Source organism: Octodon degus, unplaced genomic scaffold (genome assembly GCF_000260255.1).
Source record: "Octodon degus isolate 3935 unplaced genomic scaffold, OctDeg1.0 scaffold00128, whole genome shotgun sequence".
In the NCBI taxonomy this organism is placed as follows: domain Eukaryota; kingdom Metazoa; phylum Chordata; class Mammalia; order Rodentia; family Octodontidae; genus Octodon; species Octodon degus.
Window position 1 is genome coordinate 1,822,066 of NW_004524704.1, and position 17,940 is coordinate 1,840,005.

Genomic DNA, 17,940 nt, shown 5'->3' on the forward strand with positions numbered 1-17,940 from the left:
CCCTCTCTCTGGCTCTCCTCTCTCTGGCTCTGTCTCTCTCTCTACTCTCTCTCTCTCTCTGTCTCTCTCCCTCCCTCCCTCTCCCTCTCCCCTTCTCTCTCTGTCTCTCTTTGTCTTGCTCTGTCTCACTCTCTTTCTCCCTCTCTCCCTCCATCTCTCTGTCTGTCTCTGTCTGTCCGTCTGTCTCTCTCTCTCTCTCTCTCTCTCTCTCTCCCTCTCTCTGTCTGGCTCTCCTCTCTCTGTCTCTCTCTCTCCCCCCTCCCTCTCTGTGTCTCTCTGTCTCCCCCAAACCCCATGCGTCAACATCTACCAGAGAACCAAAGGAGCTTACAGCTGTCAGAAAAGCTACCACCCTCAGCTTACAAGTAAAGGGCAGGGTATGACCAGCCCTCCAGCAGCCAAGATTGGCTTCTGGAGTAAAGCAGTATGTTAGGATGAACTGAAACAACAGTAAGTGGAAGCTTGGTGGGCACTAAGCCGAGCGGGACTCAGCCTAAAGTGAGAGGATTCACTGGCTGTCTGGCCCTAGTCTAAGACATAGAACCATAAAAAGCTCCTAGCCTTCCCTAGGAGAAAGTTCTTTGTAAGGTGTGTCTACAAAGAGTTTGGAAGGAGTTAGCAGAGTTTTACTACCTTAGACAAAATTTTTACCATGAAGTCTGAATTCATCAAAGTTAATAGCAAAATTTTAGTGGTTCTTAACATATTTTTGCTCCCTGGCAAGATGCATGAATCATAGAAATACGATTTTTAAAGAGTTTGTTTAAATCAATTTCAATATGAGTGACTATGTCTCTGGATTAGTAAGCAAATGGCAGGGAAAAAAACAAACACAACCTTGTGACATTTAGAAGATAAAGGGCAAAAAATAGTGGATGTGTTTGTTTTTGTTTTTGTTTTCTTTTCTCAGAAAGCAAAATCTAGTCATTTTGTTTCACAGTCCAGTATGATTGTGTAAGGACCGCTGCCTCGTGGCATGTCCATGCGGTCTTCTTCATCGGCTGACAGCTGTGGCGAAAAGCTGGTTTGGCTTTAGAAGTGTCCTTGTAGCCCTCGTCTAGGTTCATTTCTCCTCGGGGGTACAGCTTCTTGATAGGCGTGCGATAGCACACTGTGATCAGGCAGGTTCTGCTCGAGCAGGCGGACAAGCAGGCAGGGCTGGTCCTGCCTTCCTGGGGGCTAAGGTTCCTGAGCCAGGGCCCAGAGCACTCCCGAGTGCCACGTCTTAGCCACAAAGTGAGAGGCTGGACAGCGGCCCCCCAGGTCCCTTGTGACTCTGCTGAGGACTCTGCCTCTGAAAATTCAGCATTCTTACCTCTTACGCATGACATTTTAGAAAACCTAGGTCACCCAAAACGAAAAGGAGAGGTGTACTGATAAATTCTGCAACATCCCCCACACCTGCAAGGCTAAGCTTTACAGAGAGTGAAAGAAGTCAGATATAAGGACTGCATGTGACTCCCCTGGTGGAGGTGTGGGGTAGGCAACACACACAGGCAGGAAGCAGGTTATTGGCTGCCAGGGCCTGAAGCAAGGGATGATGGGAAGTAACTGGCATGACAATTCACAGATCTGGGGATTCTCTGGGATGATATGATGGGCTACTGGAAATTATGGTGATTGTTAAAAGAACTAACAAAAAAAAATGATTCTACACTTTGAGTGGATGAATTGTATGGCATGTGAATTTTATCATAATCATTTTAGAAAAGGAAAAAGAAAACTTGGAAAGCAAAGCAAAGGTCAGCAAGATAGCTCAGTGGACTAAGTGCCTTCATAGGCAAGGGGCTGGGGTTCAATCCCCAGCACCATATACTGCTCGGGCCCCACCCCTGGGTGCGTTAAGCAGGCCTCAGAGACCAGGCGTGGTGGTACACACTTGTAATTCCAGCGCTGGGGAGGCTGAAAACAGGAGGATCAATACAAGTCCAAGCTGTGTAGTGAGACCCTATACCAAATACATTAAAAAAAAAAAAAAAGCACACTAATAAACTAAAAATCACCCAGAATTAATCCTACCATGCAGATAACTGGTACTTTTTTTTCTAAAGAGGCTTGTTTATCTTTTATTTCAGTTGTTTTGCTTTTTTTTTTTTTTGGAACCGGGGATTGAACTCAGGCCCTTGCACTTGCCAGGGAAGTGCTTATTCCACTGAGCCATCTTCCTGGCCCATTGTTTACCTTTTATAATTGCAAAAATAATATATGCTCATCAGAACAAAAGTCAAACAATTTAGAAATGTTTACTTAAAGAAAAAAGTGAGAGTGGCTGGGGAGATAGGTTGGCAGTCTAAGTGCCTGCCTAACAAGTGCAAGGACTTGGGTTCGGTCCTGGTACTGCATACTGTGCTGGCCCCAGAACCCTGGGCACACTGTGCCAGCCCCAAAATCCCAGGCATGGTGGCACATGCCTGTAATCCCAGTGCTGGGGAGGCTGATGCAGGAGGATCACTATGAGTCTGAGCTATGTAGAGAGACTCTGTACCAAATAAATAAAGAAATTAAAGATTAAAAACAAATTTCAAAAAAAGGAGAGAGATACTAAAATCTCACCACTGAGAGATAAACATTTTAATAGATTGTTGTGTATGTTTCCAGATTTTTAAAATGAATATATAGGCATATAAATCAGTTTCTAGGGCTGGTGAGATGGCTCAGTGGTCTAAAGCACCTACTTAGAACAAGCTTAGCAAAACACAGGGACCACGGTTCAATCCCCCAGCACCATATGTCAGCCAGTCCTGCCCCCTGGTGGGCTGAGCTCACCACACACACACACACACACACACACACACGTAAATAAATAAATTTAAAAATAAATAAATAAATCAGTTTCTACAAAACACAGGATAATACCATAAATACCGCTTTTTTAAAAAAAAAAATTATGTATTTGGAACTCTCTACACGGCTCAGACTCATAGTGATCTTCCTGTCTCAGCCTCCCCAGTGTTGGGATTACAGGCGTGCACCAGCACAACCAGTCTCAGTGTCCAGCTCAGTGTGCCCGGGGGTGGGGCAGCGTAGTATGTGGTACCAGGGATCGAACCCTGATCCCTGTGCTTGCCTAGGCAGATGCTTAGCCCACTGAGCTATCTTGCTAGCCCTTGAATAACACTTTCAATTTTTAAACAAAATATTTGTAGCTAAGTAGGTTGGTGTGCACCTATAATCCCAACTACATGGGAGGCTGAAAGAGGATTACAAATTCAAGGCTATCTTTATCAACTTAATGAGACTATATCAAAATAAAACATATAAACATTTTTATGAATATTCCTCCAAGAAAACATTTATAAAAATGTACATATGCTATTTAGTGAATATCTGGCTCTCATTTGAATCAAATCAAGATCTATGTTTATAACTATTCTGGAATCCACTCAAATTATTTGCTGTTCAGTCAGTTGGATAAATTCTAAATATCCTTGATTGCTTTTTTTTTTTTTTCAGATTAACCTGGATGTGTTTTATTCTGTGAAGTATGAAATCAAGGAGGGTGACTGTCCCATCCAAAGTGGCAAGACCTGGCAGGATTGTGACTACAGGGACGCCGAGGAAGCTGTGAGTGTGTTGGCGATTCTCAAGCCTCCAGATCTCTCCATTGGAAAGCTGGATTTATTTTGTAAAATTCACTAATTTTTAAAATGGATACATAAAAGCGTCACAACTGTGCCCACCAAGGGGACGCCACATGCTACAGTTTTAGATGAGGTCAGGCACTGCTGTCTCCTCAGCCCGATTCCTTCTCTGGGACAGCGACACTCAGCCTTGTTCTGCTAGCTGCTCGGCACGTGCAGTGCCCGCTGCGCTCCGTAGTCGGCCTCCTTTGCGGCAGTGCCCCAGAGCCTGTCCTTCTGTCTAACCATAGCTCACGCGCACTTACCACCCTCCCTTCCCATCTCCCCCTGCCCCTAAGCATACTGTTTGTCCTTCAGCTTCTGAGACCAGCCTTTTCAGTGTCTGCACGCGAGGGTAGCTCTTTACCTTTCTGTGCCCGACTTACTTCACTAGACATGTTTTCCACTTCCATTCTGGTTGCTGAAATGACAGGGCTTTACCCTTTTCACGGCTGAACAGTATTTCACTGTGTGTATGTGTCGCGTTTGCTTGACCGTTCAGCAGTGGTGGATTGCATTTGACTTGCCCAGGGGTAATTACTATTGCTGAGCCCTTTTCCTAAGGCCATACGTAAACCTTTCATGTGCAGACGCTGGACACGTGTGTTCTTGTATAAACAGAAAAATCATAGCCAAGCCCCAGTGAAACATGGTGAAAGCCCTTCCACAGGGCTCCAGTCCAACCAGAACGAGTGAGTCACACCCCGGAAAGGCAACGAAGCAAAACTGGGACTAAGCTCGAGGTCTGGCAAGGGGAGGGTGCGGGCGCTCTGGCTGCACAGGCCTGGGGATGGACAGATCCTGCCTTTGCTTCTGGCTAGGGGGTGACAGCCAGCAAGTCACTTGAGCTCTCTGAGTGGAGGCTCTTCCCACCCAGGGGAGAGAGTGCAGACCCCGTTGGCTTGTTGGAGGATGAAGTGAGATAAACACACAAAGGGCTACTTTAGCCAGATGCCCAAAACATGCCCGGCGTGGCCGGAGAATAGCGTGGCCTCTTTTAGTGGCCCATGTAGTCCCCACTGTGCCAGAACATCTGCATCCTGTTTATGGTTTGGAAATGACAGTGGCTCACAGTTGTGACACAGCCCTGGCCTCCCAGTGATGGAGCAGGAGTGTGGGGCTGGCTCTGTCCCCCAGTGACCTCACTGGCAGGTGGGAGGATTAGATAGTGTGTTCCCCACTGGGTCTCTCAGGGCTGGGCCAGTGAAGAGAAGGTTGCTTTATTCCAATAAAACACTGGCTGTCACTTAGAAGTGTAATGACCATGACAAAAGAATAACAGGAAACAAAAGAAAAAAAAAAAAAAACACTGTTCAGGTCAGGTACAGTGACCCAGTTGTTCAGGAGGCTGAGAAGGAAGAATCGCAAATTTGAGCCCAGTCTGAGGAATTTGGTTCAGTGGCAGAGGACTTGCTTGGCCTGCACGAGGCCCTGCCTTCACTTCCCAGCGCTGGGCACAAACGCCACTGCTCACGACAACCAGGGTACAGGTGAGGCTTATTAAGTGTCTGTGGTATGGTGGCCTCGGCTAGAGCCGGGCAGCACTGCCACCGTGCTCTTCCTGATGGGTTAGACGTAAGACATCCAAACAGTATCCATCAGCCACCTCCGAGAGGCAGAGGAAGGGGAGAGCTTCGCGGGCAGGGTCTGAGAGCTGCGAACATCGGAGGAAGAGAAGTATGTCCAGAAGCAATCACTGATGTGTTGAGCTGCCCCATGTGTGCTGCCTCTCTGCTGCTGTGCCGTGCGTATCGGTACCCTGCAAGAAGAAAAATCACTAGAGGGCAGAAATAGTCATGCTTAAACTTTTTTTTTTAAGAAAAGAAACACTTCCCCCCTTCTTCCCCCCCCCCCATTTATCTATTTGGTACAGAGTGTCACTACTCAGTTCAGATTGGGATTGAGGATCAAATTCTGGTCCCGGCACTTGCCTAAGCAGGTGCTTAGTCCACTGAACTCTCTTGCACATCCTCCCCCTCCTTTTTAAAGAAAGTCGTATTTATCAATGGTGCTATGTGGACTCCTCATTGGAAGTATTAGGATAAATGTCCTCTTGCTTCTCTCTTAGGCCACTGGAGAATGCACAGCAACGGTGCGGAAGAGGAAGAATAACAGATTCTCTGTGGCCGCCCAGACCTGCCATGTTACTCCAGGTAGCTGATGTGACCGGTGGCCCTGCCCTGGGGAGAAGGAGGAAGTAACTATTCCTGTGTGCCAGAAACAGCCTACGCCAGGCTGCTGCTCTCTGGCAGAGGGTGCAGTGTGGTGTTGGGGCGCACGGGTACACAGGTGGGGTGCAGGAGCCTGAGGTAGGGCCGCGCATGTGCCAGTCCTTCCCTCGGAACGCTCTCTCCCTCACTCACCAAGTGTGTCAGGCAGGAGCAGGGGGCCTCCCGATGGAGGAGCAGGCCCCTACCTGTCTTCACTTGCAAACAGCGTCCTAGTGCCTTTCCCCTTCTTCACTTTTCCTTCTTTAGAAAGAGAGGTAACAGTACTCCTCACCTGACAGCGGCATTAAAGCTGAAGAGACATGCATTTGCCTGAAGGCACAGCGCTGGCAGTCAGGATAATACGCTAATAAGAATCTGCATTAAGATGTTGGTTAGCACACACCAGCCCTGCGCCAGCCGCGGACCTTGGCCCTTTACTGCACTACTCCATGAGGCAGATATTAGAACTCCCCCCAACACACACGTTTTGTGGTACCAAGACCGAACCTGGAACCTCCACACTGGGCTGCATCTCCAGCCCCTTTTTAGTTTTTACTTAGAGAAGGGATCTCTCTAAGTCACCAAGTTGCCTAGGCTGGGCTCGAACTTGTGATCCTCCAGCCCCAGCCCTGCCACCAGTTCTGGGATTACAGGCGTGCACTTGCCTGAAGGCACAGTGCCTGGCAGTCAGGATAATACGCTAATAAGAATCTGCATTAAGATGTTGGTTTGATACCCCTATTTTTCAGATAAGGAAACAACCCGACAAAAGCTAAGCAACTTGCCCAAGACCCCTACATAGTAGTGGATTTGGTAGAGTAGCCCCTCAATAAATGAAATTCCTTACAAAGGTAATTATGAAACAGCTTATCAACAGACACAGCTACCATTAGCTCTGCCAAATCCAGGGGAACAGGCATCACCAGGCAGGCGCTGGCGGTTCCCAAAGCCTCCCATGAGGTGGCCTCTGCCAGCGGGGTTCCAGTGCGAGGCTTAGAGCATCCATGTCACCTCCTATGTCCCCACAGTGCCAAGGATGAGGTATGCTGGCCTCAGTTGTCTGTTCAGAGCCCTCAGAGTTGTATCCCTAGAGTTCTGGGTCTTACAAGAGGTTGCATGAAAAAAATAAACATAAAAACAGTCTAAGGAAGAAAACAGTTCCCAAGTAATTAGAAATCTTTATTCTGATTTTTAAAAAAATCTGTGCAGTAGCCTAGTGTGATGGTGTACACCTGTAATCCCAACTACTGAGGGGGATTGTGGGTGATAGCTTTGGGACCAGCCTGGGCAACTTAAGCCTGTCTCGAAATAAAAAGAATGTCCCCCAGGGGGTGACCAGCAGCAAACCTGAGCAGGCACACACCACACCACCCCTGCCCTGGGGACAAAGGGAGAGGTACAAAAATCTCTCTGGCATGAAAAACCATGCTGTCAGCCAGAAAAACAAAACGCTCATCTTTCTCTAAGCTTCTCTGGAGTCAGGCGGTGGCTTTTTTCTCTCTCTTCTCCATCTGAATCCAGCCAGCCTGAGACGAGGTAAACTCTGCGATCCTCTCGCAGTCTTCCCTTTTTCCATAGTCACCTTTTCCTCTTTTTTCTTCCTGATAAGCACCAGGGATTCTCCCACCTCTCCCACGGAAATCCTCTAGTTTTTGACCTTGGCCCGGTACCCTGGCTCTGCATTCGCATCTGAGAGGAGAAGGGAAGAAAAACCCACGCAGATGCCCAGTAAGCATCTTTCTGACACTCGAAGGAGAGGAAGGCAATAAAGGGCAAGGAGGCCAGCCCCCGGGGCGCCGACCCCTGAGGGCAGGGGGTCCCACATGGTAGCTCTCCAATAGTGTTTGCCTCTGTGTATCCACTCATGGAGGGGACCCTGGGCTGCCCTCTGTCCCCAGGGACACAGCTCCCTGCAGCCGTAGCCTGCAGCCTGCGTGTTTGCCCCTACGGACCAGCAGGTTAGGCTCCCTGTTGAAAGCAATGCTTATGCTAGAATACTTAATCATTTGGTTCAGGGTCTCTCTACACAGCTCAGACCTGCTCTGATCCTCCTGTCTCAGCCTCCCCAGCACTGGGATTGCAGGTGTGCACTGCCATGCCTGGTTTCGGTGGCCAGCACTGGCGCGTCCAGGGCCAGGGCCAGCACGGTACGCAGAACCAGAGATTGAGCCCTGGTCCTTGCACTTGCCAGGCAGGCACTTGGACCGCTGAGCCATCTCACCAGTCCCCATGATATAATTTACTACAAACTTTTTCAAATATCTTACTTCCCTTTCTCAGAATCCCACCCGCAATGCCTCTACGAACAGTGGGCCATTCTCCACACACTGTCAAGGGCACCTGACCACCCTGGCATTCTATGGGGAGTGTCGAGTGTGTCTTCTCCCTGGGGAGGAGCCCACAGGATGCCCAGCACCTCCCGACACCTGGTGACCTCTGAGCAGTCAGCCGCTCCCGGCCTTGACCGAGGCCCAGGCCCAGTGGCCCAGCACCACCTCTCTCGATGATTCCCAAAGCTTTGATAAAATGTGTTCACGGCTTTGCTGGGATCCACTCATCTGGCTTCTCAGGAGCCCTCCCTCCCTGTCCCCAGCCCCTCACACCTTGTATTGACACCTCCTGTCACCTTCATCCTCCTTAGCTCAGGCATCTTCATCTCCATCTTTTCCCTGATGACACTCGGGGCTCCTGTCTTTCCAAGAGCTTGTGAATCATACTGAAGTGACCCAGCTCCTGTTCTGTCTCTCCACTGCTGTCAGCTGCTTCAGAGCAATGACCGCTCCCAACACACTGACGCTTCCGCCCAGCCCAGGCAGCAGCTGGCACGTGACAGCAGGGCCAAGCTGCGGAGGAGGACGTGCGGCCAGCCACTCTTTCTCTGGTGCATGCTGCGCTACCTTTACACGCCTTTGCCTGCCGTGCAACTCACAGGAGAAGGCAGAGCAGCCTTCCTGCCAGCCACAGAACTGCCGGGCATTTCCCTCCTGTTGCTGGTTATTTTAGGTGATGAAACCTTAATGTAAATACCTAACTTTTTTTTCTTTTTGAGACAGGGTCTCGTTGTGCAGCTCAGGCTGGCGTTGACCTCATTTTATAGCCCAGGCTAGTCTGGAATTCACAATGATCCTCTTGCCTCACTCTTCCGAGTGCTGGGATTACAGGGATGCACCACCACATCTGGCAAAAAAAAAAAAAAATCTACCAAATTTTATCAGTGCTGTGTGATGTGACAAATTGTAAAATAAACATGTGTTCGGGCTCTTTTTACTTCTCTAATAGCAAAGCGCATGTTTATCATATTATACATTATTTCTCAGTGTTAATGGGATTTCCTTGAAGTTGGATGCAGGGTTTGATATACTTTATATCAATCTGATATGATAAACATGTCCTTTGCTATTAGAGAAGTAAAAAGAGCCCGAAGACATGTTTATTTTGCATTTTTTCACATCACACAACACTGATAATCTCATGTATTTGCTACAGGGTCTCACTACACAGCTCGGGCTCATAGTGATCCTCCTGTTTTCAGCCTCCTCAGCACTGGGATTACAGGCCTGTGCCACCACGCCTAGGCTCAGTCCAGATCAGTGTGCCCCGGGGGTGGGGCCGGCCTAGCATGCAGGACTGGGGATCGAACCCTGGTCCTTGCGCTTGCCAAAGCAGGCACTTAGTCTTCTGAGAATGTTATAAATTCTTACAAAAGGTTAAATTCATGTACTGCTTTCATAACTAAAAATATTTTAAGATACATTTAAAATAATGTGCATCTATTGTGCATATAAAATGTTCCTGAGTGATTTTTTTCCTCTGAATTTTACAATGCAATCTTGTAAAATTTACAGTCTATCTTTTTACAGTCTATCTAAGGTTTCCTGGAAAGCTTGTTTATCGGTTAACTTCTTGGCTCTAAGCTGAGGTCTCTGCTCACTGGCTTTGGGTGCTAACTCTGCCTTTTTGCCTGCTGTTTGTCAAGCGAGGGGCCCTGTGGTGACCACGGAGTACGCCTGCTTGGGCTGCATGCACCCCATCTCCCCCGAGAGCCAGGAGCTGGAGCCCATCCTGACACACGCCATCCAACACTTCAACAACGACACCAAGCACGCCTACCTCTTCACTGTCGGGGAGGTGAAAAGAGCCCAGAGACAGGTTCGTGCTTCTCACATCCATTTGTTGTCTCTTTATATTTAACACTGAAAACTAAATAATGAAGAGGACGGAGGGTATGAATCCTCACTGTGCCCTGTTCCGTATCACACTACCTGATCGTACATATCAGCAATGTTTTATATTTATCTACAAGGAGACAGTCAGGTACTGCTTTTATAACTTGAGATACCTTAAGGAACTTTAAAAGAATGAGGCCTGATATCCTGCCCTTGCAATGTTCCTGAGAGATGGACTTAAACCATTGGTGGGAGGAACATGTAGTTTTGCTGGGCTGGCAGGAGAAGCTCATTTGCATCGCCTGTGAATAGCACAGACAGCAAAGGGTTTCCTTCTGGTCAAAGTGGGTAGGGTAGGGCCAGGGATGCAGCTCAGCGGCACAGGGCCTGCCTGGCAAGCGCGAGGTCCTGAGTTTGATTCCTGGTGCCAAACCAAGCAAGAAAAAAGTGAGTAGGGTAGTGCTGTACGGAAAGGGCAGGGAGGTGGCTGGACTGACTCTCTTCCTTTGAAGTATGTTTTAAAGAAACAAATACCCACATTACACGATCTTCCTGGAGATGATGAAGTACAAAAGCCATTCTGGCTTTGGGGTTTTAAAAAATCTATATTATCTTTTAGGGGGTATTTAAAAAATCTATCTCATCATCTTGCTATTATGATGTAAACATAGTCCCGGAATACTAAACTGTGTCTAAAATAATTGGCATGACTGTCTGGGTACTCCCTAAATTATGGTTCTCCTATCCTTAGGCAGGGGGGTGGAAAAATAGATACCTAAGAAGATGGTTTTTTAGTGTCTCGGTGCACCATGCTTTTCCTGCTAGCTGGCTGGGTCCCTTGTATTTCAGCCCCTAATGAGCGACACACCTGGTCAGTAAGTCCCTGAATTCAGTAAAGCTTGTGACCTGCCTGGACGCCAGATGCATGTTTTATTCAGTGATGTCCATGTATAGCTGTCAGAGTGGGGCCAGCCCACGACAAACAGGAGAAACCTCCCAGCTGGAGTTCTAAGAACCTGAAAGGTCACCCAGCTCCCGGGTTTTCTCACGTAGAAGAGCATTCCTGTTTCACAGCATTCAGCCAAGCTTTCCCTTTCTGCAGCCTAACAGGACACACTGCCAGTGATGAGTTAAGGAACAAGGGTAATTATGCTGTTTTTCATAGCACTGTGGATGATGCTTAGACTACACTTTAAATACGGGATCTGAAATTGTTGCAGGTGGTGAATGGATGGAACTACGACATCACCTACTCGGTTATCCAAACTAATTGTTCCAAGGAAAAGTTTCAGCTCTTAAGTCCAGAGTGCAAGTCCCTTCCAAACGGCGTAAGTAGGCACAGTTTAATCATAAAGTCCTCAGCGTTGCATTCATGGTGTTTATGGGTGTAGGAACCGCCAAGCTGGGGGGCAAGGCTGGCACTAAAACTCAGGTGACCCTTAGCGCTCCACGCACACATTCGCTTGCAGCTCACCTTGTGGCTTGCTCTTACATGGCTGGCAGAGGAGTCTGCTCACCTCACAATGAGTCTCTGCAGTGTGTGGCAGGGGCTAGGGACAGCTGGAGACAAGTGGTGAAATTGTCACATTGGTCTTTATGACCGCCTACCTCCATACCACCTCTTCTTTCTCCATGCTCCATGACCTTGCAGCGTGCTCTGCCTGTGCAGGGCAGTGCCTCACCTCAGACTCTTTTCCACTTACTGTCTACTCTTTCTTCTCCTGCCCTTGTCTCTAATAAACCATTCTGGGTCTCTGTCCTTTTCTGGTGAATGTACATTGTCCAATGCAATGATGCCAGTTGTGTCTCTCCAGGAGGCCCTCGGCGGGGGGGAGGATGTGAAGGTGACAAGGCAGGGTGTCTTTGTGGGCTACCTACACTTTAACAAAGCTTACCTCACCTGAAGAATTGCTGCAGGTCTGTCATCCAGTAATACTGCTTCTAAAAGTCTAGAATATTCAGAGAGGATGGAAACTCTAGGCCTAAGATATACATTTTGGCATACTTGTTATTGATTGATTGGTTGGTTTTAGAAGTATTGGGGATTGAACCCGGGCCTTACACATGCTAGGCAAGGGCCCTACCCCTGGTCTATAGCCTCAGCCCTTTTAATCTGTTTATTTTGAAATAGGGTCTCACTTAGTGGCACAGGGTGGCGTTGAACTTGAAATCTGCCTCAGCCCCCCAACCAGCTGGAATTCCGAGTGGGCATGCCCAGCTAGCGCTATTTCAATAGAACAACTTTGGAAGTAAATTATGTACGCAATTTGAGGAAGGGGTGGGTAAGCTACAGTACACCCGTACATTAGAATGCTGTCTACGGAGCTGTTAGGGACACAGACAAATGCGTATGATATGCTAGAGAAACCACAAAAAAGTCCATGTAGACTCAGCTGAATTCATGCAAATATATAGAGTATAAGTAATTGTCTGAATGGATGGAGCTTAAAACTACTTTGTTGAAACATCAACCTGATCAGGAAAGAAAGGGCATATGAAATTTTGTTACTTCCAGTCTGTATTTGAAAAACTAGGGCACAGGAAGGAAAAAAACCCCAAAACTTTGATTAACTGGTGTTAAACAAAATACAGGTTTACTAAGTAGGTTAATCCTTTTAACACGGGCCTCCCTTTCATCTTAAAGGTTTCCATAGGAGTTAGTGATTTTACCTTTCAGACATATGTAGCTTTTTCCCTCTTATCAATGTGTGAAAATGGAAGCCAATCACAAGGGCAAATAATGTGGTATTTGTTTGTAACTCAAGTTTCGAAATGTTCTGTAGTATTAAGCAAAGTCTTCTCTTGCATGATACTAAGTAAACTTCTGAAAGAAAAAAAAGTAATTGTAAACATACAAAGTAATGAAAACTAAATATGCCAAAAAAACAGACTATAACTAACATTCAGTTAAGTTTTAGGTGATTTTTCCAGTTTTTCATGTTTTTTGGAATTCCCCCATACTTTCACATTTTCTAAAGTATGCACTTATTTTATACTTGAAGAAAGAAGCAAAAAGGACATAATCAAGACAGGGAACAGACAATCCACAGAATGAGAGGAAAGGTTTGCAGATTGTATCTCTGAAAAGGGTTTAATATGCAGAATAGGCGTAGGATCATTGCAACTTAAATATAAAAAGGCAATTCACTCAACTCAAAAATGCGCAGAGGAACTCAAATAGACCTTTCCCTAGAAAGGCTATGAAAGTTGGCAACCAGTACATGCCAAGATAGTTGGCATCATTAACCACCAGGGAAATGCAAATACAAACCTCACTGCAAAGCCACTTCATGCCTAGTGGTGACTGTCATAGAAAGGGGGCTGATAACAGGATGGGAGAGGTCATGGAGGAAGCAGAACTGTTAAACACTGCTGGGAAGACTGCAAAATACTGCAGCCACTATGGGAAGGGTTTGCTAATTCCTCAAAAAGTTAAACATGAAATGACATAAAATAGAGGCTGGGGAGATAGCTCAGCAGTCTAAGTGCCTGCCTGGCAAGTACAAAGACCCAGTTTCCATCTCCAGTACTGCATGCTGTACACCATGCTGGCCACTGAGATTGGGTGTGGTGGTGCACGCCTGTAATGCCAGCGCTGGGGCGGCTGAGACAGGAGGATCACTAGGAGTCCAAGTTGCGTAATGAGATCCTGTGCTAAATGAATGAATGAATAAGTAAACAAATATTTAAAAATTTATTTTTGAAAAAGAAATGACATAAAACCAACCAATTGCATCCCTAGGTATATGCTAGCAAATAATTGAAAACAGATACTACTTAAGCAAATGCATGGGGGACCGGGGATATAGCTTAGCAGCACAATGCCTGGCTGGTGGGCACAAGGTCCTGTGTTTGATTTCCAGTACAAAAGCCAAAAGATTAACAGCCACAACAAAAATTTAAAAATGCATGTACACTAATGATCTTAGCATTACTATTCATAGTACATACTAGCTTAAGGCTGAAAACAAGCCACATGGGCACCAGCAGATAAAGAAATGAATGAAATCTGATGTGTACACTTCAGTCCATGAAAAGGAATGAGATCCCAGTATATGATACAACATAAGTGAGCCTTGGAACATTATGCTATTGAAATAAGCCAGACACAGAAGCATAAATACTGTATGGTTCTACTTATATAAAATACAGAGAATAAGCAAATTCATAGAGACAGAAGAGATTAGCGTTTATGAGGGGCCAGGAGAAGGCAGCATGAGAATTTAAAGCTAACTGGGCACACAATTTCTGCTTCAAGGAGAGAACACTTTTGAAAGGGCTGGCCAGATAGCTCAACGGACTAAAGTACCTGCTTAGGCAGACGCAGGGGCCAGGGTTTGATCCTGGGCATGCCGTGCTGGTCCCACCCCTGGGGTGTGCTGAGAGAGCAATTGAGACTGGGTGTGGTGGTGCACACCTGTAATCCCAGCACTTGGGAGGCTGAAAACAGGAGGATCACTACGAGTCCAGTAGTGATGTGATACAGAGGTACTAAGGCCCACAGAAGAGCTTTCTAGAATCATAAAGCTAGTGCTCCTTTTCCATTTGAGGCAAGTCTGGCCTCACGAAGCGTTTTCTGTTCGGTCAGCTATGGTTGTGTAGATCTAGAGGTTATGTGGCATTTTAATCTTTCTATACCTGGTTGTAAGGTTTAGTTTAATTATTCCTTTGCAACACAGCAAATTTTTTTTCTTTTTTTCCGGAATCAGGGATTGAACTCAGGCCCTTGCACTTGTCAGGGAAGTGCTTATTCCACTGAGCCATCTCCCCGGCCCCAACACAGCAAAACTGTAGTCACCAAGCTAGCTGGTCTTTTGTATAATTTCTCCGAGACTCCAATTCTTTATAAAATAGGAAATGATACCTGCACCTACCTTACAGAGCTCTGGTGACACTTAAGGGAAACAAAGTGTAAGGGAAGTACTCTGCCCGTGGTCGGCAGGGCTCAAGGCCTTGCTGTTCAAGTGTCCTTCTCCACCCGCTTAACAGAACAGGCATGCCCGGAAGCCTGCTAGAAAGCAGAATCCCACCTCCCCGCCTCAGAATGCACACTATTGAGGTTCTCAGGAGGTTCTAAGTAAAAGCTATGATTTAAAAGATTTTATAAACAGTTCTCAACTCATAAAGATTGTTAAAATCATCTGGCCAGTTGTCTGCAGCCTTTCAAGATTTTTTAAATTTTGAGACAGGGTTTTGCTAAGTCACTAAACTGCATGAGTTAGATTCAAACTTGCAATCCTCCTGCCTCAGCCTCCCAGAGTGCTGGAAGTGCAGGTGGGCACCACTATACCACACCACCTGGCTAGTTTTATTTTTTTAAAGGATATTCCCAAGCATTTCCCCCTGCTCCAGGAAAGAAACATACTGATTTAACTGGACGAGGTACAGGGGCGGGGGGGGGGGAGGGTCACTGCAGACAAAAATATCTAAAAGCTTCTCAGCGAATTAGATGTGCTAATAGAATTTAGAATTACTGGGCTTCTCCAGCATGCTCTTTCCAATTAAAGCATTAGAAAAGTAGCATTTTCTAGATCTTTAAAAAATGGTATTTACTACCAGGCAAAGTGGTATACACTTGTAATCTCAGCACTGGGGAGGTTGAGGCAGGAGGACCACTGTGAGTTCAAGGCCAGCCTAGGCTTCGTAGTGAATTCCAGACCAGTCTAAGCTACATAGTGAGACCCTGCTTCAAAGAAATGACATTTGTTATGTGTGTGTTCCTTTATTGGAAACATACCATTAAAAAATTCAAGATATAAATGGATGGGCCAGGGAGATAGCTCAGTTGAATAAGCACTTGCCTGACAAGCACAAGGGCTTGAGTTCAATCCCTGGTTCCGGAAAAAAAAAAAAAAAAAAGGTAAGAATGGATGAAGATGTGGTTTTCTCGTGTGGTGGAGTACTAGTGTGCCATAAACAAGGATTGGTTTGGAACATTTCCAGGTAAATGGATGCACCTTGAGACCATACAGTTAGATGAAATAAATGGGACACACATATGCAAGTACCACATTGTTTCTCTGGTGGGAGAAACTGAGAGTGTAAATAAGGACCAAAATGGATACTAGGTATTGTGGGGTCGGTGAGACAGCTCAGTGGACTAAGCACCTGCTCAGGCAAGCTCAGGGGCCGGGGTTCAATCCTTGGCAGCGCATGCCACACCAGCCCCACCCCAGGCACACTAAGGCAGCCACCACGACCAGGCGTGGTGGTGCACGCCTGTAATCCTAGCCCTGGAAGCTGAAACAGGAGGTCACTAGGAGTCTGAGCTGCATAGTGAGACTCGGCACCAAATGCATGATAATAATTTTTTAAAAAGATAATATGTATTGTGAAATAGGAGGAAAATGTTCAAATGGGAAGGGAGGTGGGGAGGGGAAAGGAAGGAAAGGAGAAGAAAAAAAATTAGAAAAGAAGGAAAAGCCAGAAGCAAAGCTTTTGTAAACAAGGACAGGAAGAGGAGTTGAGAGGCGAGGAGATGGGGAAGATCCGCACCCAGATACAGCATGTGCAGGTACAAATCCCGCAATGGCTGAGGTCATTGTGTATATCTAAAACGTTCCAACAGTTTTAGTTTAAGGAAAAACTTTGAGATAAAAAAGGAGGGGGCCGGGAAGATGGCTCAGTGGAATAAGCGCTTCCCTGGCAAGCACAAGGGCTTAATCCCTGGTTCCACCAAAAAAAAAAAAAAAAAAGAAAGAAAGAAAGAAAGAAAGAAAGAAAGAAAGAAAGAAAGAAAGAAAAAAAAAAAAAAAGAAGAAAGAAAGAGAAAAAGATAATAAAGGAATATAGAAAAACTGATATTGAACTGCATAGCCAAAGCCATCTGAGTGCTATTTTCCTCTTGTCCTTGGGGTATGGGGTATCTTCGTTGACTTTTTCTGGTTTGATAAGGATGTGATTAATTTGTGGAGTTTGTTGGGGGGGAAATCAGGAATTGAACTCAGGACCTCACGCTTGCCAGGTAGGAGCCATGCTGCTGAGCTTTGGCCCCGGTCCTGCCTGTGATTAACTTACATGCTATTCCCGTGTGTGTGTGTGTGTGTGTGTGTGTGTGTGTGTGTGTGTCTGTCTGTCTGTCTGTCTGTCTGTCTGTCTTTCTCTCTCTCCCTGTCTCTCTCTGTGTGTCTCAGTCTGTCTCTCTGTCTTTCTCCCTCCCCTTTCTTTTACACAGCAAAATTCATTTAACTTTTTTTTGTGGCCTACCATCTAATGTAAAAACAATTAAAATATTTGTGCAATCCTCATGAAAGTATCATTTAAATCACTTGTATCATATAAAAGTCTTCTGTGATCTTATTTTTTATCCATTTGCCTTCTCTTAGATTTATAGTTGAACTTTAAAATTGTCCCACCATAATTATTTCTATTTGTTTTCATGTATCTAATAATGTGTTCTTTGTACCTTTTGATTCTATAGCCTATATCTTTAAATATGTTATTTTCAATTTTACTTTATCTAGTATTAATAACATTCTAATTTGGTTTGTCTCACCTAATTTTGTTTATGCCTTATTTTCTTTATATTTATTTATTTATTTTAAGGGACTTTAGGACAGGGTCTACAGAGTGTACTACGTACAGGGTCTCACTACATAGATCGGACTCCTAGTGATCCTCCTGTTTTTAGCCTCCCAAGTGATGGGATTACAGGGGCGTGCCACCACGCCAGTTTCAATAGTTTAGATAAGATATTATGTCTGCATCTTGTACTATGAATAACTACTATGAAGACAACAGTACGCAATGTATTAATTATTGTAACTGTCCTACTAACCTGTTTTGAAATTGTCTCACTGCTATTTCTTTCTCAATAAAATTAATTTAAAAAAAAATAGCCATCTGCGTGCCCCGGGGGTGGGGCCGGCACTGCACGCCAGGGATTGAACCCCGGCTGCTGTGCTCTGCTGTATGCTTTATTTTAAATTTAAATATATTTTTATT

The 17,940-nt window shown here is 45.8% G+C and overlaps 1 protein-coding gene across 2 annotated transcripts in view; it reads left to right on the forward strand.

Moving 5' to 3' along the window:
* Kng1 (kininogen 1) overlaps nucleotides 1-17,940 on the forward strand; it is a 31,373-nt gene that overhangs the window by 837 nt on the left and 12,596 nt on the right. For both annotated transcript variants that reach the window (XM_023700908.1, XM_023700909.1), the window contains exons 2-5: nucleotides 3,454-3,564; nucleotides 5,689-5,773; nucleotides 9,807-9,979; nucleotides 11,217-11,324. In XM_023700908.1, coding sequence (XP_023556676.1) covers nucleotides 3,454-3,564; nucleotides 5,689-5,773; nucleotides 9,807-9,979; nucleotides 11,217-11,324 — 477 coding nt within the window. The remainder of the gene's footprint in view (nucleotides 1-3,453; nucleotides 3,565-5,688; nucleotides 5,774-9,806; nucleotides 9,980-11,216; nucleotides 11,325-17,940) is intronic.